The 23,749-nt window shown below is 36.8% G+C and overlaps 1 protein-coding gene across 4 annotated transcripts in view; it reads left to right on the top strand.

Moving 5' to 3' along the window:
- Positions 1-23,749, top strand: part of Ndst4 (N-deacetylase and N-sulfotransferase 4) — a 351,768-nt gene that overhangs the window by 13,869 nt on the left and 314,150 nt on the right. Inside the window, exons 2-3 of one of the 4 annotated variants that reach the window (XM_060392791.1) lie at positions 12,491-12,578; positions 14,345-15,563. The exons of 1 other annotated variant lie outside the window; for it this stretch is intronic. In XM_060392791.1, the coding sequence (XP_060248774.1) occupies positions 14,484-15,563 (1,080 nt within the window). In that variant the 5' untranslated portion in view covers positions 12,491-12,578; positions 14,345-14,483. Of the gene's footprint in view, positions 1-12,490; positions 12,579-14,344; positions 15,564-23,749 lie in introns of those variants that run through there. 2 more of the 4 variants (XM_060392790.1, XM_060392793.1) reach the window with 2 other exon arrangements.

Below are 23,749 nucleotides of genomic sequence, written 5' to 3'. Positions count from 1 at the left end.
GTACAGTATGTTTTAAGGGGGTCTATGCTCCATTTAAGTTAATTTGGGAAAGTTCCTATGGCCTTTGTACACAACATTTCACATTTGTTTGTTCTTGAAAAGACGGTCGTTTTTCCATAGATTTGCTTTTGTTCAGTTGCCAAAGAACAGTTTTCACAGAAAGCTTGTTTGGGAACTCACTATTCTCTTCTATTGATCTTTTTGGGTGTCCTTTCAATAGACACTATCACAATTACTGTACCTGTCTAGTGAGCTTTGAAGAGTGTTTGTTTCCATTGTTCTGTAATACTGAATGGTCATTGTGTAAAATTCGTATACAGTGTTGCTAATCTGCAAAATCAAGCAGGAACTGAAAACCAAATTCTCAAAAAGGAGTTTCTTGAGGATGTAACTATGGGAAAACTTTAATAAAAGCTGAGGTGGAAACTGGCTGCAGGGAGCTCTAAAGAAACTGAATGTAACACTGTAAAAGGTTTAGCTGTACTGTGAAAAGGAATGAGGTGAAGTATCATGGGGTGAGGGATAGAATGTTTGCTGCTGAGAACAGTTCAGAGAAAAAGAAAAACGTTACTTCAGCTCCGTGGGGTGTGGCAGTGTCTAAGCACTATCTTCAACAAGCACACCTTGTTCAGGTAGCTGGAGCAAAAGGACACTGTATCTTGTGGGAATATGAGTGAGTACATGTGGTGGAGGCACACATGTTTCTGATACATTCTTTGTCACATGATCATCAGAGGAGAGCAGCAAGAAGGCAAGAAAAGGTAGAAGTAGAAAAATAAATGAAACAGTAATACATGAGCGGAAGCTGACTAAATAAAACAAAATATATGTAAATGCATACTAGCATTAAGGTACCAGATAAGGCCATAGATCATGAATGTAAACAGATTGGGCTGTTTCTTCTGATCTCAAAATCACAAACACTGATGTGCTGGAATGTAGAATTCAGTCAGTGATATTATTTAGAAAAGAGAGAATAACAAGAGGGGAAAGGTTTTGATTGTCCATGCAATAAAGGGAAAAAGATAAGAAAACCGATGGTTGGCTACACAGGCTTCAGAGAGTGAAGAGTGTGATTCTGTGAGTTAAGATAAAAGTGAAAGGGGAAATCAGTCACAGGTACTGTCAGATTCCAGTAGTGCTAAGGATGGGTTGATCGGTGAAGTGAGCAACTACAGAGGGAATTGTGGCTTGGAAATAAAATTTATGACATTAACATCATATACTATCTACAAGTACTCGTTTCTTTATTTTAATAAATGATCTGGCATATGACCAAGAGACTCAATGGCAATTATAGGAAAAGAAAAGCGAATTTAAAAATAGAACTCCAATCGGAAAAACAGCGTTAGAAGGCTCATCCTCATAATCGCTTTAGGTATTCCAATTACAACATGAGAATTGGTGCTTTCTAAAAGACCAGATTTCAAAAGACACTCCAAAAAGTTAGGTTTGAAGGATTGCAAACAATGTATTTGCTTGATGACAAGTTAGGATTTGAGGCACCCAAACTCAATGGCTCAGTTCTGCATGAAAGCACTGCAGTGGCTGAGCCAGCTCCCCACCCATCACACTTTTTGTACCACCTGCAGTCACTAAGTCCTTGTGTTATTTAACCTGCTAACCTTTGTTTTTGCTAAAGACAATTTAGCTCATTTACTCTTAGTATAACGAATAATGGCAGCAGAACTACATATGTGATGTTTTCTATCATTCTACTTTGTCTAGGCTTCTGTTTCATATATATGAACATTTATATATACATATATGTATATATAATATATACCCATATTCATTCATGCGTATATACATATACACATATAAATTAATATCTGTGTACAGACACATATACATGTATATATTTATTTATATACATATTGAAAGAATGAATGAAATGTGTGCTATTGTTTTAATGCTTTCTTTTTTCAGGTAGGGTGTCACTATGTAGTCCATGCTGGCTCTAAACTTACTACATGCACTTGCGTGGTCTCAGGGTTTTTTTGCTCCTTCTACATCAGCAGCCTGAGTGCTATGTTTTTTAGTTGGAAGCATGCTTTTAAAAATTATTCATATGTTTTCATTTTTTTTGCACTCTACTTTTTTTTTTTGGTGTTTCTGTTATTTCTTTTATGTGAAGTCCAAGGATGAGCCCATGCATGCCAGCCAAGTACTCTGCTACTAAACACTAACATCAGCCTCCCTCTACCAGTTTTGATGTGGAAAACTTCAATAGCTCTATTCCTTCCTGTGTTTCTCCCTCCACTGGCCCTCTCTCACACATACATTCTAATAGTAAACATACTAGCATCATCACTCCCTGATCTCGCTCCCGTTCTTGCCCGACTCTCATTCTTATAGTATACACATTGGACTCACCAGGAACTGAGCTCAATTACTAATTTGAATTTTATCCTAGAAACTATAGTCTTCTTTGAAAAATTTCATTCTAGCTACCCTTTTCTCACCTTTCATTATACTTTTCTTTACAATTTTATTGAGTATTATGGGGAAGGTATATTTGAGGGAAAACTCAATGCATGAATAGAAAATGAGCCTACCATATTTGTGCACGTTTAACTCAGGATGATTCATTGCATGACCATTAGTGATCCATTATCTTGCAAATCATACACAAGGCAGCTGCAGATGAAGAGGCATTTTTTTTCCAGAGTCTCGGGTAATCAATAAATTATAATGGAAGCACATCATGCTGCAACTCTAAGATCCACCCACAGAAGCAGAATTTAGGATCCGGAAAACCTGTTTATTATTAAATGATTAATACCACCTTGAACAAAATATAGCCACAATCTGAAATTATTTCATTTATGGTTCTTAACTAATATCTGAGAAGTGAGTTGCATGATAACTCACACTATAGCATACTCAATTTTTGTGTCTGCATTTCATGTTAATCTTATCCTAATTCTATAATTTAAGGTTCCATGCATTGTTTAAAAATTATTAAATGTGAAATCCAGCTGGATGAAACAGTGTATAAAGACTTTTGCCTCCATTCCTGACAACCAACCTGATTTTGAATTTTCCATCCACCCTTAGAGCCAACTGCATGGAAGAGAACTGAATTCCAAAAGCCATCCTTTGATTTACTTTCAGAGAATAATGTGTGGAGAATGCATTCATGTGTTCTATACACACACACACACACACACAAACACAAACACACATGCATATACAAACATGCTCACTCACAAATAAATGAATAGCAATTGTTTTAAGCATTTCCAGATCATTGATTATTTAAGTACACCTAGAACTAACTTTATCTATCTATCTATCTATCTATCTATCTATCTATCTATCTATTCATTCATTACAATTTATTCGGTTTGTATACTGGCTGTAGCCCTTTCCCTTTTTTCCTCCTAGTCCCATTCACTTTCCCTCTTCTCCCCCTTTCTGAAGTCCCCTGATAGACAAGGACCTCCTTCTCTTCTATCTGATCCTAGCTTACTAGGTCTCATCAGGGCTGGCTGCATTTTCTTCCTCTGTGGCCTGGCAAGGCTGCATCCCCCAGGGGGAGGAGATGAAAGAGCCAGCCACTGAGTCCATGTCAAGCAGCCCCTGCTTGGAAACTGAGCAGCCTGTGGGCTTCCTCCGAACAGGGAGTCTTGGTCCTCCCCATGCATGGTCCTTGGTTGGAGTATAGGTCTCCGCAGGTTGCCCTGACCCAAGCTTTTAGGACCTGTTGGTCTCCTTGTGGAGTTCTTGTCCCCTCCAGGGCTTTCTATCTCCCTCTTCTTTCATAAGGTTTCCTGCACTCTGCCCAGAGTTTGGCTATGAGTTTCAGCATCTCCTTCGATACTCTGGAGGGTAGAATCTTTCAGAGGTCCCCTGTGGAAGGTTCCTGTCCTGTTGACCTAGAACTTTAAATCACTTCTTTTTAGTTAATTCGCTCTATGGCATGTTCACATAACAGAAAAATGTAAAAACGAATTTCAATACAATAGAAAACCAACGCATGTTGTTATATCCTTAATAAAAAAATAAGAATTATAGATGAATTTTAATGTGAAACCAAAGAGTGAGAAGTTTTTTTTTTTTCACCATATTTGATTATATTTTTGTTTCTTTAAGAAAATCATCTATCTCTGGAAAGTTCATTAAAGTTACCTATGTTTTAGGCAAGCTGTGCATTAAGAAAAACATGAAAAATCTGTATGAAAACAAATACAAATTCAGATGCAGCAAACCACCTAAGTGATACACAATTAGCTGATCACTACAGATGTGAGAAATACAATTGACCAAAGTGTATTGGGTATAAAATTAAGTCTTTTTTTTTTTTTTTTTTTTTTTCAATGCAGTTTATTCAGGAACATTGAACAATCCTCGGACCCCGGGGAAAGCCAGCCCACAGCTTAAATAGCCTCTGGGTAGCCAACCCAGGCGTGCCACGGGGGCAATGCAGATAGGTCCACATACATGTAAGCAAGCCAGATCCTCGGCCTTAGCCAAATGTGGAGTTGTTCGTGACAGAGAGCACTCACCATCGGGAAGGTGGAAGGCGGAAACCAGCTCCATCTTTAAGGCATAGCATTCCGCAGCTCTCTACAGTTCCCCCTTTTTGTTTTAGACGCATCAGGCAAGAGTAGAGGTCTGATCTCTGATATTACAAATGAATTGGGACTTTGTACAGATGTTCATTTAGGTGTCATCCACCCAAAGAGCATCGGACCCGTCCGATACCTTTTTCTCAGAGGCGGGACCTGGGGCATCAACCCGCATGCAATCAGACATGCTCTTCTCTGGGTCCAAAGCGGCTGACCCTGAGTGCAGTGCTTAGCCTCGCATCCTGAGCGTATCATTTTAGCTTTTTATGGTATCCAACCATGCTTGGGGAGAATGTCTTGCTTCAATGGCTGTAAAGGCCTGAATGATCATGGCTGCATCACACTGTTGTGAGACTCTAATCTTGCATATATACCACAGGCAAACCAAGGAGACCAACACCAGAAGGCCTGCTAACACTCCCATGCCCGCCCATTCCTTCAGATGATTTATGGCTGCAACAATCCATGTTGATAATCCTGTGGGTAGTCCTGCGTCCACTCCGGTAGAATTTACTGTGACAATGGCCACTCTCAGCTGCTCCATCGTAAAATTAAGTCTTAATTAATGCTTTAACATTAAGACTTCCTGACTTCTCCTAATGTCGACAGCACAGTCATCTCAATAATAACCTTCACCCTGGGGACTCATCTCGCTAGTGCTTTCCTTTGTCTTTAACCCTAATGCGGAGTACAGGTGTGATCAGTCCATTTTTGCAATAAAAGTAAGAGAATATTGCCCTCTTGTGTTGAGAGATTTGGGAGACCCCCCAACACTGTCTAGCAATAGATACTTATTTTAAAAATAAATATCTTATTTTGTTCTTCAAATGAATATTATATATCAATAGTCACGCCACTGTTTTCAAAGGCTGCCAAAACGAATTTCAAAGGGATTTACTAATGTCATTTTATGGAACATATATATGATATATTTATTGAGCTGAAAAATAATTCTTTCATTTTAATATTTTGCCAATTGTTTTTAAGGGCATCATTTATTTCCATCATTGTCCTGTGTAATGTACAACTTCAGTAAAGATAATGTAATTGTAATATGTTACCGCCTATATGTTCATGAATACACTGTTTGAATTACCAAAGCAGCTTTAAATATTTTTGACTTACTAAAGAACACATCCCCCTGCTGACACGGTCAGTATCATGGGTGTCACAGACCCTGGCTCTGCTTACTGAGAGGTGATTTACCTTCCTGGACTCCTGCAATATACAAAACAAAGGCCAGAGTGGGAAGTACATTGGAAAAAGATCCCTAGGAAATGGCACCGCTAGAGAGTTTACGATTGAAGTAGAAAGGACAATGAACATGTCACTGTATTTATGATTGACTGAGACTCGAAATAATTTCTAAGATAATAGCTACACTTAGAAGCAGGTGAGAGTTTAGATCTCATTTAAAATTTTCAAATAAAAAAGTATAAATCTGGAGGAAAATCAACCAATATTAATGCAATGCTAGCCTCTCTGGACCCCAGGAAATACAGATGGGGACTAGCCAATGATGGTCTGTATGTTTGTGGATCTTCTTTAACTTTCTCACACTTGTAATCATGTCAGCACTTTTGTGTGGGTGGTAAACCGGGCTGTCCTGGCTTGTCAACCCACCTCTAAACTCACTGCCTGGACCTTGCTGTTATGTACCATAAGGTCATTGCTGGGGTCTCCCTGTGGAAGAACAAGAGTCCATGCAGGGTTGTTCCCCTGCATTTCCCATAGCCTGTTACCATAATGATCTTGTAAAAATTGGGAAATCAGCGGACAGAAGATTTAAGTATGTTTGCTTCTTATGAAGAAGAATCTGGTTTGAGATGCCAGAGACTTGTAATAAATAAAACTTAAGGTTATTTGTAAATATGTCTATACATATATAACATGTATATACATATATATATATACATGCTGTCACATCTATAATATCTGAAAAATTAATTCATCAAGTATAATGCATGTATCAAAATAGTCTAGTCACAAGTAACTTAGAGACACTTTGATGATATTTGATGTTCAATTTTCTAAAACATAGACTTGATCATTATTGTTGTGAAACTTTTAAAATATTATAAAATGAAGCACTAATTTCATTTAATATTATATCTGATTTACTGTTTTTATAATTTGGTATTGGATTATGCTTGTAGGAAGGGAACATATCTTACTGTGAGAGGAGAAACATAATCTGTGTAATAGGCTACAGGAATACACACAAAATTTACTTAGGAAAATCCATAAATTGTTTAATGAAATATTTCATTGTGTTCCAAAATAAAAATATGGGGACAGTACATTCTTGAGAATTTTAGAAGTGTTAGTCAATGAATGGCATAAATAAAGGAAATCATTCAATAGCATGATTATGAAATTTTATTCTTTGGAGAAAGTCACAAAGCTAATTTCATTTTCAAAGTTGCTTGCCTTTGTTTTGTTGCAAGTTTATATAAGCTGTATATAACTTTTGCAGAAAATTCAATGTTACACAAGGTGGAAGACAGAAATCAGCAGTGTTTTGGTGACTCTTTAATGTCTCCAAAGAGGGTGTAGTCACACATGGAAGCAGTAATACAAACATTCTTAAGGATCCTATCATTTTCCAATGATAAAACGGAAGAAATCAACTGTTCTTTCACTCTATAAGAGATGATGACATTTAAGTTGAAATATTAGGTAAAGAAAAGTGAATAAATTGTTTCTGGTTCTGAGATGTGTGTGTTTGTGTATGTACATAAATACCACATAGTCTGCAGAGTGTGGAATATTGCTCTGTGAGTAAATAACCCTCTCTGCCTGCATGGCAATCTATGTGAGATTTGTTGATTGAATTGTACTGTACAGTAAGCTACACTGTTAGAGCACAATGCAGACCACTACATCAATGAGCTTTTGTAATTAGCTTTCATCCATGCTGGATTCCAAAGAAGGTTAAGAGTAGTGCATGCCTAGTAAAAGGAAAATAACCCCATACATTCCACGATTGTAAACAGTTCACATCTCTAGTCCAAAAAGAAGGTAAGAGAATGTCACAAGAATAATGACAACAACAAAACTCTTTCAAATGTTTAAGTTCAAAAGTGAAGCGTAATGCCAAGGCTGTTGTTCAATTACCAAAGAGTATGACTGTAATAGATGGTACAGAGAGCATGAGCTTGACTTAAAGGTGAATAGAATATTCTTTGTAAAGTTGCAAACTGAAGCATATCCAGGAACAATACAGCAAGAGCAATTATTGTGTGTAGATACCCATACTGAGAAGAAATAAACATGTCTTTGCCAAAGAACACAGGGGTGTGTGCTTTGCAGTCAGCATTGAAACATTGCCCATCATCTTGAAGAGCGAGGAAGAGAAAGGTTGAAAAGTTTGGATCTATAGGAAAAAATAAAAACAAAAAGACATATGTAGTTCTCAGGAATAGGGAAGAAACTTTGCTGTGGGATTTGAATTTGTTCAGTCATTACTCTGCTCTCTTTGTAAATCATACAGTTGAATGCTTTAGTGACCTGAGCAGGCTTAGAAAGTTGAAAGTGTTTCCACTTTCGAGGAGAAAAATAAAGCTGACAATGAAAAAGAAAAACAAAAAAAAAAGCATTTCTTTACTGTTATTGTAACCAGTTATGTCATGATATCAAGTAAAAAGGCAAAAGGAAAATGTGTAATTGATCCATTAAAAACGCTTATCATGTAAAGCACAATAGGCTTTGGTATACAACCTCCAGTTTATGTTAATATTCCAAAAGTTTTCAGTTTTCTTCCAAAATCCTTTCAGAGTCTCTAAACATTAGTGTTGTCAGGAAAAGGGCAGAGGTATGAGTTTTTTGAAAGTATTTTACATAGCATCTTCATGAATGACACGCATTATAGAAAAGAAGAAACACGACACACCTTGACGAGAGAAGTGCTAAGATTATCTCTAAACAAGGGAGTATGACATGGAACTGAAATTCTCCCATCATCTGTGGCTTCTGTATAAATAGTTTATTTATAGATATTATAAATATACATATATATATATGGACAATTAGAGAATGCAAATATTGTCATGTTTATTATGTAATTAATACCTATACTTTAAATATTAAGCTTTAAATTGGTGATGTGAAGATCACTCACTATCAAAAAACAAGACAAAAAAAAGACATATTTTTGGAGAGAGAACTAACCAATAGAGGAAATAGAGTAGATTAAAACAATGGATCTTAGGTTGTTTTGTTCATGATATGATATCCAATTGAATTTGGGCATTTTTAGGACAAATAGTAGGTTCTTAATAAATGTTAATTTGGGAGGCATGGCAAGAATGCCTTTACTTCTTACCAAAAGGGGAAAATCTAGAAGGAAATCCAAGCCAATGTCAAGATTTGTGGCTGGTTTGTTCTTGATTATGAACGCCCTCTGACAGCATGCCTTCTACATCCATAGGAAACTAGGCAGATGTCACAGATCTGCCCCCACTCATCAGAAGGTTCCACAAAAACAGGCAAGATTGCAAGGACCCTTAAATTAAACACAGGAGCTCTAAAATCATTAGTCCTGGTTAATTCTGGCCCTTGTGCTCTGTAGACTTGTCTGTTAAATTAGTCGTTAAGGATATAACTCAGTGATGAAATATTTCGTCTAAAAACAAGTTTCTAGTATTGACCATGAGAAGATAAGAGCTCACGTTGGCCATAGAAAGTGTTTCTACTACTGTAGTTATGTATTTTAAACCTCCCATAACAAACCGTAAATGCTCATGAAAGCAGAATCATATTTTTGATGTCCTTATGTTTTTAAAATAAATAAGATGATTACATATTTGCCACTTGATTATCATAAAGATATACTCTATTTTAAAAAATATGATGTTGTTTCTCCATCTCAAAAATAAGACCTAAGAAAATGGTACACACACACTTTATGCATCTGCAGGAAACAGTGATAAAAGAAATTGCCTGACATTTACTCCTCTATTTACTGACTTCCCTTCATAATCTTTTGAAGTGTGAATATAGCTGATAGCTCAGAGCTATGTACCTAGTATAATATTATGGCAGTGTATAATACTGGAGTAGTAATGTTATCATTATGTTTGGAAATGGCACTTTTAGGAATTTCTTCTAGTAAAAATATACACTTTGGGCGCTAAAATAAATTTATATTATGTCATTTAAAAAAATATGAAGTGTATAAATGTTGGAAATAATCAACAGGTTATTTACCAGAAGAGAATTTTTTTCACAGTATCACAAAATAGCAAACCATTGTCATTTTGATTAAATGCAACAGCTATTCATTGCTCTAAACTTTCATTTTGGATACAGTTATGATTTATAAATATATGGCTGCCCCTGAAATACATTAGGATGTATTGTAGCCTGATATATAAAAAACTGATAGGAACTTCAGGTAAAATAACTAATGAAGTCTACAGATCAAGTTGCGTCAAAAAGCAACAGGAGACATTTTCATATTTAGAAGCATCACGGACCACCTTGAGCTTAAGCAATAATACCACTTTCATTTACACTTATTTGAAAGCCAGGTCAAATAATTTGTGTCAGCTCTGACCTCACTTTTGTGTATGGCACAAAAGCTAATATTATAGCAGGACACTTCCCCAATACACAGACACTCAAATACACAAACATATACATGCATGCATACACAAACATAAACACACAGCTAACAATGTTTTATGCACTGCTTACCTTTAAGGTGTATAAAGTAAGATCAGTTTTTCTCTGCTGGTACCATTTTATGTATAGAAAATGCAACATCTTCTGGAAAAGGAGTTTCAAATTTGCACATTCTCCACAAAGGATGCTGGTGCAGTAGAGCAAATGGTTAAATGTTTATACAATACAGTTTTAATTAAGTGTGTAGTCATTCATAGAATGTAAGCAACTTATAAGTAAGATTTCAGACAACAGATATAAATTCATGAAATATAGCAATATGGTGTTTGAAAAAATGTGCTTTTACCCTAGGTATTACCAAAAGTCAAACCTAGCAAAAATACTGCAATTTTTGTGGTTATTCTTAAAGGACATAAACTGAAAACTTTTATATTTTAGTTTCCTACAGATACTTTAAAAGTTTCAGATTTTACTTTATTTTTTATTATTTATTATAGTTTATTAACTTTGTATCCTGGCTGTGCCCCCCTCCCTCTTCTCCTCCCAAACCCACCCTCTTTCACCCTCCTGTCACCCCTGTGCTCCTCCCCTAGTCCACTGATAGGGGAGGTCCTCCTCCCCTTTTATCTTACCCTAGCCTATCAGGTCTTATCAGAACTGTCTGCATTGTCTTCCTCTGTGGCCTGGTAAGACTGCACCCACCAGGGGAAGATGATCAGAGAGCCAGGCACTAAGTTCATGCCAGGGACAGACCCTGCTCCCCTTACTAGGAAACCCACTTGGAGACTGAGTCTTTGGGCTACCTCTGAGTAGGGGTTTTAGGTCCTCTCCATGTATGGATCAAAAACTCAAGTGACAACACATGCTGGAGAGTATGTGGAGAAAGGGGAACCCTCCTCCATTGCTGGCGGAAATTTAAGCCTATACAACCATTTTTGAAGTCAATCTGGTGCTTTCCCAGATAATTAGGAATAGCGCTTCCTCAAGATCCAATCCTAAGCATATTCCCGAAATATGCTCAACTATCCAACAAGGACATTTGCTCAGCCATGGTCATAGCCCCTCTAGTTGTAATAGCCAGAATCTGGAAACAACCTAGTTGTCCCTCACTGGAGGAATGGATACAGGAATACTACTCAACTATTAAAAACAAGGAAAGCATCAAATTTGCAGGCAAATGGTGGGAACTAGGAAACTAGAAAAAACCATCCTAGTGAGGTATCCCACAAGCAGAAAGACACACATGGTATATACTCACTCATAAGTGGTTACTAGACATATAATATAGGATAAACATACTAAAATCTGTTCCCCTAAAGAAGCTAAGCAATAAGGAGGACCCTGGGTAAGATGCTAAATCATCATTCAGAATCACAAATAGGATAGATATCGGAAGAGGGTGAAAACTGAGAACGGAACAGAAGCCTACTCACAGAGATCCTCTGAAAGGCTCTACTGACTGAGGTATTGAAGCAGAGGCTGAGATTCATAGCCAAACTTTGGGCAAAGTGCAGGTAATCTTATGAAAGAAGGGGGAGATAGAAAGACCTGGAGGGAACAGGAGCTCCAAAAGGAGACTAACAGAGAAAAAAAAAAAAAAAAAAAGTTTCCTACACATTTTAAGTAACATGGCAAATCACTCTGATACAGGAAGATTTATATGTAACAGAGATTAATAGATCACACCTTAGGAAAACAGAGCCCCTCGTTCCAAAACACAAACATGTGCCAAGGACAAAGGGTGAGCATTCATTCCATCAGAAGGCAGTTCATTCAATTGTCCTTACAGCTCTACTTACTAGGAGCCTCGATACCTAAAAAGTGCTTAATCACCAACTTCATCCTGTTTGGTAAAGTGCATTTATTAAGAGCAGAGATGTATCAGAAGCGAAAGTAAGGTACACTGGTCCCATCTATCCTGCTCCACCCTCAAGGAACCGAGACTTAGGTTAGGAAGTACAAACTGGTGGGCATGACATTTCTTTTACAAGAGCAGCAATTTTTGATTCATTCCAACTTATACCTTGTTTTGAGTTAAACAATTCACCTTGGTGATTTTACTTGCATTTTCTCTAGTCATATTTCTTATATGAGTATTCTAACTTTTAATATTGAAGTAAAAGTTCTTCTCATTGGGTTTAAAGTTAATTATACTCACTGATAAGTTTGTAGCTTCCTCTTATTCCTCAACCAGGAAAGCTGGTGAAATATACATCTCTCCAGTCATAAACATTTCACAGTGTAATCATGATCTTTTAAACATCCTTCTAACTTTAAATTTTCTCATTTAGAAAAGATAATAACGCGAGGATAACAGAAAAACGGAAGGAAGTAATGCTGTGTAACAAATAGCAAGGAGCTGAACGGCAGCAATACTTGGTTTGTTTATTTCCCAAACTTAAGTAAACTATGGCGCTAACCACAACACCTTCAAATAATGAGCACCTCCCATATTTTAATGTGATCGCCAGCCCCTACATCTAGTGTTCATTGAGTTTCTCATTTCCAGAGCAGGAGGAGAAAACACCAAACTAACAAAACAAAACATAACCAAAAAACAACCCTAACTACAATAATCTTTGTAATTGCTTCAGTTACTAATTTCGTGACTAGAAATTTGCAATGATTTATCTCTGAACCTCTGTTCAAACATATGTGACCGTAAGGATGTGTTTATGAGAGCGGTGCACATTCTACTGTGCTTTCCATGTGCCACACTTGGAATGAGAACACATAGAAACACATATGTTACCTAAATCCCAGACCGAGGCAAAGAGCACAACTCCTAAAAATTCTCTTTTCACTCCCCAAAGTCAGGCTGCAGTCAGGCACCTGACATTTGGGGAAGGCTTTGGTTGCTGTGACAGGTAGAGTGGATCATTCTGTCAAGGATTATAAATTTCTTACAACATATGAAGGCCGGATTTGGAAAATTTGAGCTGAAGCATTATTTGATTTCCTTGGTGTGTTGATTTAGGAAATACTGGCTTTTCAGACATCCAAGTAATTCACAAACAGCTTTTCATGCTCGATGAGCCAGGAGAGCCATCAGAAAAAGAGTTCACACAGGATTCTGTTTGCTGCTAATCAGTCCTTGGGTTTATCTTGAATGGAAGATTAGGTGAAGGTCAAATTAAAATTTTAGCATATCAATTTATAGTGTTTAAGAAAACCTACTATACATTTTCACATTTGTGAAATAGCTTTTCAAATAGCCTTCCTACTATGAAGTAATTAGTTTCCTTAGTTTTATACAATACACACACAACTTAATATCCTAACATTGGCTTATCTCCCTACCTATAAGCTCTGTCTTGCCTTTTCCCTTTTTCCAGTTTAAGAGAAGCAAACAGACCGTCCAGACTGCATTTTCTTGGCATTCCATAAAATATCATCACTTAGTTCTGATGCAGGGAATAGTAAACATTACTGGTGCACCACTTCTCAAGGCCAGACTCTTTTTACCTTGACTAGCCATTATCATTAAAGATGGAGAAATGAGAAAATTGAATTTAAAGAATAAGTCATGCAGTTAAAACATATACCGGCTGAGAGCACAGCCGTGTTCCATTGTGGTATATGGATCTATCATCATAACTTAGAACTAACTGATGTTAAATAAATGTCACATTTAAATTTTGCTTATTCTTTGGGTTGACAGATTTAGTCCCATATGTTTTTTTTAAATCCTTTTCACTGTTGCATATTAGGAGGAACTGTTCTAATACTTAAAACTGATATCTCATCCTTTTTGCATTCAAGGAAAAGGTCACTATCTTATGTCAGAATCGATAATTTAAAAAAGCATTAGCATCATGCATCTAATTTTCTCTGTGCTTCCTTTGTTTCCCTTCTTTTCAATATAAGTAGTTGAAAACTGATCTCAATATGTGTTCTTATGTCCTTGTGGATATCCAAGTAAAGTCAAATCGACTTCCATGAAGTTTTCAAGAAGCCATGAAAATATAAATGGACCCGTGTCAAATATTAAGACCCAAGTTATCAGCAATACTTTCAATATATTATCATTTTAACAAGACTAGAATACTCTTTAATATGCTTCTAAGACATCAGTAAGCATATAAACATGAAGGGGAACATTCTTCCATTTCGCTCTTAGCTATCACATTTCTCCTCTCTTTCAGAAATGCTTAAAGGACTCTGCAGCAATTCTTGGTATTGGATATAGCATCTCAACTGTTGCCTTCCTGTTCCACTGCCTACCAGATTTGACTCATTTGTGACCCCTTCGAAAATCTCCCATGATTTGCAATGGTTACATGAATGTCTGGGAAGGGAAATTTACAACACCTTACTCTATGTTTTCCATGGCACATTAAGAAAAGAAGCCAAAAAGTTCCCAAAGCATTGATTTTGTTTTTTAAAATGAATCTTATTTTGAGGTTTCGAAGAAGCTTTCGAACACTGATTGTTCTCTTAGCTACCTTTTGCCTGGTGAGCATTGTCATTTCTGCCTACTTCCTGTACTCGGGCTACAAACAAGAAATGACACTTATTGAAACTACTGCGGAAGCAGAGTGCGCTGACATCAAAATCCTCCCTTATCGGTCCATAGACCTGAAAACCATCAAGCCTATTGACACATCCAAAACTGACCCCACTGTCCTTCTCTTTGTAGAGAGCCAGTATTCACAACTCGGTCAAGATATTATAGCAATCTTGGAGTCCAGCCGTTTTCAGTACCAGATGGTCATTGCTCCAGGCAAGGGAGACATACCACCTCTTACCGATAGTGGCAAAGGGAAGTACACACTGATTATTTATGAAAATATTCTGAAGTACGTCAGCATGGATTCATGGAACCGGGAGCTCCTAGAAAAATACTGTATAGAATACAGTGTTAGCATAATTGGTTTTCATAAAGCCAACGAGAACAGCTTACCAACTACACAATTGAAAGGGTTTCCTTTGAATTTATTCAATAATCTAGCTCTGAAGGACTGTGCTGTGAACCCTCAGTCTCCTCTGCTGCATATTACCAAAGGCCCAAAGGTTGAAAAAGGACCGCTTCCTGGGGAAGACTGGACAGTTTTCCAATATAACCATTCTACCTACCAGCCAGTGCTTTTAACTGAGTTACAGACAGAGAAGACAACCTCTTTCTTGTCCAGCAAAACACTTTATGCGACAATAATTCAGGATCTGGGGCTTCATGATGGGATCCAGCGAGTTCTTTTTGGCAACAACTTGAACTTTTGGTTGCACAAGCTCATCTTCATAGATGCCATCTCCTTCTTGTCTGGGAAGAGGCTGACATTGTCCTTGGACAGATACATCCTTGTGGACATTGATGACATATTTGTGGGGAAGGAGGGAACAAGGATGAATGTCAAAGATGTGAAGGTAAGAGTTGATAAAGAACAACTACATTTGCAATTTGTTTGCTTTGTGGTTTTAATAAAATATGATCTTTAAAATACTTTAGCATAATCACTAGTTTAAGTTAATCCTTAACTATTATACACACAAATGTTGACATAACACACACACACACACACACACACACACACACACACACACACTGAGAGAGAGATACACCCAACAAAGTAGAATAGAAACACTGAAATAACCGAAAGTAGATCTACACCTTCTTATCCCCAACAGAAGTTTGTATAAATACCTTCAAATTTAACTGTGTGACAGATTGTAACTCTGAAATTAATATATAGCTATAGGACCCTATTTAGAAACTAATCACTTGTGTACATTGGATTTGATAAGGGTGGTTGAAAAACAAGATGAAACATAGCTCAGTCTTTTCTGTAACCTCGTGCAAGCTTAGTTTTCACTTGTGTGAAACATTTATACTGTTGTAAACATGGACATTAACAAAAATAGTTTTAAAGGAGCTTGACCTTAATCTTTCATTTTGTCTCTACTAATTTATGGTATTGTTTTGAGTAAGACAGGAGAGCCAATAGGCAGTATTTCAGGACTATACTCAGTTGACTAAATAGCAAACTGACCTTGTAGTTGCTACTAAATATAGAAAAATGCCAAATAGAAAGCTGGGCATGGTGATGAATTTCTAGTTCCAGCTACTTGGTAGGGGGCAGCAGGAGTTAAAGATGGCCTGGGTAACAGAGACAAAAATAAACAACAAAAGTAACAAAATACAGTACACAAGAATTAACTACAGAATTAAAATGTTCTGAGAATAATTCTTTAAGTTTCAGTCCAACATTCTCATATGCTGTTTCATTGAATCCTACCTTGTCTTGCGTATAGGTCAACTGACACTGTGCAAAGTATTTTAGGAAACATAAACAGAAATCTATTATTGTTGTTGTCATAAAAGGACTAAAGATTGTTGTGATATTATCTTTCCGTGTTCTGTTATTCAGCTGTTTGCTTTGCAAAGATGAACCCTGCATTCTACTTAAAATAAAAACTGAAATGTTATGATCACTAGTAGATAAAGTATTGATACCAGAAGCACTACTTTACCTTTAAAAAACAATCTGGATTGTACATGCAGACCAGCAAACTCTTGTTTCTAATGAGTGTATGAGCAAAACGCCATCTCGCTTGACTACAAATAAATCATTTGAATCAAGTACAAAGTGTTTCACTGATCACAGCTGAAATCCTTTGATTTTTGTGTTTTGTTATTTTTTTTTGTATTTATTGTTCCTTTCAATTAATTTAAATGCTAATAATTTATCTTAAATTTAGAAGAGTTTGTGTATTTCAAATGTTCTGAGATTGCTAGGTTTCTAATATGAAACCTAAAAGAACAGCAGCTTCTAATTTGGACCCAAAGAACACTATAAATTAAAGGAGCTTTATAATTTTAAACTAAATTGAACAACTCAAATCAAGCCAGATTATTAATTTGAAATAAAAAATAACTGATGGATGTTCACTAGTACTAATAAGGTACACAAAATTCTGATGGTTTCTTAAACTGTATAATCCCAAGAAAAGTAACAGAATAGTGAGACTTAACAAAGATGGAAAATTTTTCTATGTGGAAAGAGCTGAAAAGCTTATACCTCAAAGGAAGTCAGGACAGCACTCAAACAAGCCAGGGCCCTGGGGGCAGGAGCTGGTGCAGAGCCATGGAGGGGTCTTTCTTATTGGTTTGCTCCTCATGGCTTGTTCAGATTGCTTTCTTATAGAACCCCGGACCATCAGCCCAGGGATGGCACCCCCCACAATGAGGTAGGCTCTCTTTGATGAATCACTAGCATAAAAAGGATGCCTTTCAGGACAGGCTACAACGCACTCTTATGGAGGTATTTTTTAAATTGAGGTTACCTCTTCTCAAATGACATTTACTTATGCCAACTTACTGTAAAACTATCCAGTACCAAAAAAAAAAATGTATCAAGTGCATTTTTGAATTAAGATACTTTCAGATCGCAATGAATTCATTGTAATGTGATGTCATCAGTCGTGAATTAACATCTGTAACTTAACATTTCCTTAAAAACAATGAAACAAATTAAAAAAAAAAAAACAACTGAAAACTATGTACTATGTAGTTTAGGTTTAAGTAAATAAAAAAATACTGCTTTTCAGTGGTGAAATTATCTTTTATCGTTTACATTTTATGCTTGTCTGTATTTAATTTGGGGATATATGTGGTTTTATTGGAAATAATCTTTATTATATTTATAAAAAATTCTGGATAGCTTCATGGTTTTTAGGTTTATGGGACTTTTCACTACCGTGACATCGAAGCAAACACTAGTGGAAGACGCCACACACAGCCTCCTTCACACTGTACACCAGCTGTTTTAGTGTAAGCATATCACACATCTACCGACATGTTTCTGTATTATTCTGAAAAAGTTAGGATGTTTTAATAAAGTTGATGGGGGAACACAGTAATATTACAAACGACAGTTCTTGCTTAAATGTGTGACTGAGTCTCTCCGGCCCAGTTTGACGATTGGTCTGGAAAAACTGGGAGCACTTAAGTGTATATAATGGTCTAGGCTTCTTATGGTACTACTTTAGTCTGTGTCTCTAAAGATGGTAGAGGAGTAGATAAATAGATCATATACAAAATATAATATCTGCATGTGCCCATGTTGGTGTATCTTCATTGAATGTAATTTCTATTTTTTTAAGTTTTATTTATTTCTTCATTACAATTTATTCCCTTTGTATCCCCTCTGCATCCCCCTCCCTCATCACCTCCCAGTCCCACCCATCCCTCTTCTCCTCCCCCTAAGCCCTTCCCCTAGTACCCTGATAGGGGAAGTTCTCCTCCCCTTTTATCTTATCCTACCCTATCAGCTCTCATCAGGACTGGCTGAATTGTCTTCCTCTGTGGCCTGGTAAGGCTTCATCCTCCCAGTGGGAGGTGATCAAAGAGTCAGCCACTGAGTTCATGTCAGAGACAGCCCCTGTACCCCTTACTAGGACAACCATTTGGAAACTGAGCAGCCAATGGGCTTCTTTTGACCAGGGGGTCTAGGTCCTCTCCATGCATGTTCCTTGGTTGGAGTATAGGTCTCTGCAGGGCCCGCTGGGCCCAGGTATTTTGGCTCTGTTGTTCTCCTTGTGGAGTTCTTGTCCCCTCTAGGTCTACATTGAGATAAAAATTCTAAATCATTCTTTAAGCACTTAGACCAGAAAAAAAATTTTCAGTATAATATTTTATAATTTATATTCTGTCATGAACAGAATATAAATTTTATAGATTAATCACAAAGTCCTTTTCTTTTAAAGCTACATTATATCAAATTCTTCCTACATTAGCCCATTTTACTATGACCTCTCTCATCCATTTGAGAAGGAATCAAGTAACCAACTTGATCGCCTACACCCTTGACATTCAGATCACTATTGCTCCAGTGGCCATGTCTCACTGGGCCAGTCATTACTGTCACTCACATGTTTGCTGGATATGAATGATGATTCTTTTTCTCTTTTGGTAGCTTACTTAGTGTCTTCTGTACTTAGAAAACTACCCAGGAAGGATGAAGCTTGCAGAACTGTACAAGCTTTATTTCATCACATTCTATGACTCATGTATATGGTGTCTTCAGCAATAGAATCATAAATTCAAGTTGTGGAGTGTAATCAGTAGCATAGGCTATAGTCTGTAATGCCTGTGTTCTATGGGATCTCACTGAACAACTTCAATAAAAATAGCCCATTTCCAGAACTGGGCTTTTTATTTGTCTGTGATGTCTAATGATATATTGTTTCTTTTTTATACAATAACTCCATTTTATTTTCATATATACTATATGAAAATATGTTTATTCCATATATATAGTAAGTGTCCATATATCTTTTTGTAAATGCCGTTAGTGTTATTTTTATATCCCTATACTTTCTCCTCTATCCAGCCCTCTTCTTCCTATCACCAGCTTAACTCAGCCACTTAAGTAATGTTCTGACTTTTGTGACTATTCCAAATTAAAGCACACATTCAGGGTAAGGTGAAAGCCCAGTGCAATGGATACTCTATGAGAGTAATCCTAGAAAGACCCCTAGCAATAAGGAACATGGAGTCTAAAACAACCATCTTCTGGATAACGATCCAGCAACAAAATCTTCAACTGACAATTTATCCTGCCTTCAGAGTGTTCTGGGACGAGAGCCTAGCACAGCATCATCAAAAAGAACAGAGTGACTTCAGACTTCACCTAGTAACTGAAAAGAAGAAATGCAGAGTAACACAGACAAACATTAGGCGTAGTCCTGAGGAGGAGGGGAAGGAAGCATCAGAGGAACCAGAGAGGTCAGGAGCACATCACAAAGAAGAACACAAAATCAACTGACTTGGACTCACAAAGACTTGCAGAGATCTGGGAAGCTGTAGGGGTCTCACTTAGGTCTTTTTATATATCTTATGGCTGAGTAGCTTGGTGTCTTATGGAATCCTAATAGTAGGAGTGGTGGCTGTCCTTGACTATTTTGCCTTCTTGTGGGACACTTTTCCTCTTATTGGGTGGCTTGTCCAGCCTTGTTGTGGTTGTGTGTGTCTGCTCTTATTGTAACTTTTCATGCAGTGTTTGCTTGAGGTTCCTGAGAGGCATGCTCTTCTCCAAGGGGAGGCAGAGGTGTCTATTCTAGGTTACCTCACTAAGAATGTTTATCTTTAGCTCCATCTATTGACCTGAAACATTTATAATTTCAGTTTTTATTAATAATATTTCATTGTGTAAATATGCTGAACTTTCTTTATCCAGTCATTAATTGATGGACACCTAGACTTTTTTATTTGCTCTATTTTTGGTAGACCAGAAGTGAAAGATGGATAGGCAGGTATCTCTACAGCAGGTCATAGAGTCATTTGGGTACATACCTAAGAGTGGTGTAGCTAGATAATGTGGTAGAGCTAGTTCCAACTTTTTGAGAAACCTCCACATTGATTTTCATAGTTCTGTATTAGTTCACACTTAACTCAGTTATTACACTTTTCTCCACATCTGCACCCATATATATATTTATATATTATGTTGTTATAATTTTTAATTTTATGTTTAAGGGTATTTGGTCTGCGTATATGTCTATGTTCTACATGTGTGCCTAGTGTCCATGGAGCCCCAGGGGAGCATTAGGTCTCCTGGAACTGGAGTTACAGACAGTTCCTACCATGCGTGTATTGAGGGCAAAATCAGTGACCTCTAGAAGAGCAGCCACTGTGTTTAGCTGCTGATTATGTTGTACAGCCTCTAGGCTGACATTCTTACATAGCTTTGATAAAATACATCCATTTATTCTTGACAACTTTATACAAGACAAAAGGATCTGACCTGTGTAATAAAATTAAACTAACTTTGAGGTCCTGGGTAATCCAGCCACATTTTAACTTTCTGCATCTATCCTTCCTACTTATCAATATATATTCTGTTCCTGTTTGGCTTGCCACCCTCCTACCCAACAACATTTTCTTCATTTCTGCTTCCATCTAATTTTTCAGCTTCAATAGTTTGACTAAAATGTTAATGTTCCCATTTCAAAAAATATATAAAGTAGAATAATGAATACTAGATGCTAGAAAAAAGGGCAGGGAGTGGGGAGCCAGAGTGTCATTTTACAGTAGGCACTAACACACGGTTAGGAACAAAAAGTTGCAGAATTCTACAACATAGTAGTGGGATGCCTATAGTTCGTAATCATCTACTTTAAGTTTATATGGAGTTAACAAACAGGAGCTCAAAGTACCCAAACATAAATGATTGAAAAAAAATGTTAATTGCCCTGACTTAATTATATATGTGTGTGTATGTGTGTGTATAGAAAAATCACACTATACCAATGAATACATAAATTATCATGTTAATTAAAGAAATTAAAAGATATCTCAAGTTTTGTGTGTGTGTGTGTGTGTGAAAATCACACATTTTGTAATGACCTCAGCAGATGGTATTTTTTTCTTTAACTTGAGCTCTTAATAATAAAATAATCTCTTTTAATATTTTTAAAAACAAAAGTCAATTTCAAAACTAGGGAGTGAAACAATTTTCTCATACAATTAATTGTGGGCTAAAATACTTAAGAAGCAGCTTTAGACATGGGTTTTAAAGTATTTAGTTGAAAATTATTATACATCTTTTAACTGTTTAGAGAATAAATATCTAATAAATCACAAAATAACTTATTTACTCTGAAACAATGGTTAAGGATGATGCTTAGTCTTTGAATTTAGGTTGAGACAGAGGTCTACACCCAGAGAAAAAACAAGGAAGAGCGTAGCTCAGATCCATAGAAATATGTATCTGTATGGGACAGTACAGAGTTCACTGTAGGGCATATGGCAGGAAGTATGGCAGGCAGAAGATCTGTCCTAAGATCCTGGGAAGTGGAGGGACAACTAAAAGTCCTCTGGAGCTCAGCTCTGCGTTCCACGAGGGTGTGCCTCATACAGGTGCTCCAGGGAATAACTACATGCAGGGTCTCACAAGACGAGGGAAAGAGGAGCGTTATTACAACACCTTCATTAGGCTAACGATCAATAAATTGTGAGGGTCTGAGAATCACTGAAGGAAGACCCTGGACTCAAATAGAATGCAAAAACAAAGAGCGTTTATTCCACGGAGGCAGGCAGCACACAGGCAGGGGTGGAGCAATCGTACAAAATGGCAACTCGGAGAGGCTCTAGCAGGCTCCTTTTAAGACTAGTTGGTTGAAAGGGGAGGGGGTCCTTCCCTATCAGTGGACTTGGAAAGGGGCAGGGAGGAGACCAGGGAGGGAGTGTGGGGTTGGGGAGGGAGTGTGGGGTTGGGGAGGGAATGAGGGATACAGCGGGGACACAGAGTTAACAAAATGTAACTAAAAAAAAAAAAAAAAAAAAAAAAAGACTAGTTGGGGGATTTTCAGCCATGATCATCTGTCTTTTGTTAGGATTGGTTGGTACTTGTATGTTCCTGAATTGTTCCAACCTTGGGGATTGGATTGGTCACCTCATATCTAGTTTATCCCCAGGCCAGATGTCAGGGCAGTTGGTTGCTTTTTTTTTTTTTTTTTTTTTTTTTTTTTTGTCAGCTTTTCTTTGAAACTTAAGGGGCCTTTCTGGAAAACCAAAAGCTAAGGCTCAGCATGGTGGCCTGATTCAAAATGGAGTAGGTTTGGCCTCCTCAAAATAAGTACCATCAGATGCTATTAACAGTCTCTTTTCAACATGAATACCATATCAATTATAAGAATGTATATATCTCTTTAAACATACAGTTTTGATTAGGAGAAGAGAAAGACTCTATATAGAAAATTTTGGCAAATGTAGTAGTGGTCTCAGACAATTTCTAGTTTACTTGAAAGAAAAACAGTCACTGGACAGAATGTATTTCACCGTAATTTTTTTTTATTTAAATTCTTAATCTAAATATTCAAGACAGATTTTTTTCCTTTTGATTTCAGTGAAGTAGATTAATGTATCTATCTTAGTTAATAGAAAAGACTGAATATGCTCCATAAAAAAATATCTTTATGGGGGGGAAAGAAGGACCTTTTTCCATTTAAAAAGAAATTTTCAAACAGTAAACTTTTTACTAAGAATGAAAAAAGTAAGAAACCATGTACCAAGGATACATTTATCAAACTGGGCATTCAGCACAGAATATATTATACATTATAAACAAATAATTTAATTTAGTAAGTGTTATTTATTGTTCAGTTATGTGTTTTATCTTTTCCTTTTTGGCAAAACGTTTGTTAGTTTATTTTTAGATTAAAAATAAGTAGAAATAAGTGAAAGCACAGTAGTATCCATCCTGGTAACTTTTGTAAAAATTGCTCATGCAGAGATTTCTGTAAAGTCTGGAGAGATGGCTCAAGACTTGGAAGCACATACCATTTTACCATAGAACCCCAGCTCAATTTCTAGCATCTGCGCAAGTCAGCTCATGATTCTCTATAGTCCAGCTTGAGGCGATACAATGTCTCTGACCTCTGCAAGGATATGCACTCACATGTATAAAACATTCTCCAAATATACATAATTTAAAAACCAAAATATAGAAAGATGACCATGCGAAAGTGCAAGTTTTGGTTATGATTTCTGATCTTAAATTGAGATCTGAGTAATACTCATGCTTATATCATATTGTAAAATAAAGGCATTG

Source organism: Meriones unguiculatus, chromosome 10, assembly GCF_030254825.1.
Source record: "Meriones unguiculatus strain TT.TT164.6M chromosome 10, Bangor_MerUng_6.1, whole genome shotgun sequence".
Lineage (NCBI taxonomy): Eukaryota > Metazoa > Chordata > Mammalia > Rodentia > Muridae > Meriones > Meriones unguiculatus.
The sequence above is the reverse complement of the archived record's forward strand: the minus strand, read 5'-3'. Positions and strand labels throughout refer to the sequence as shown.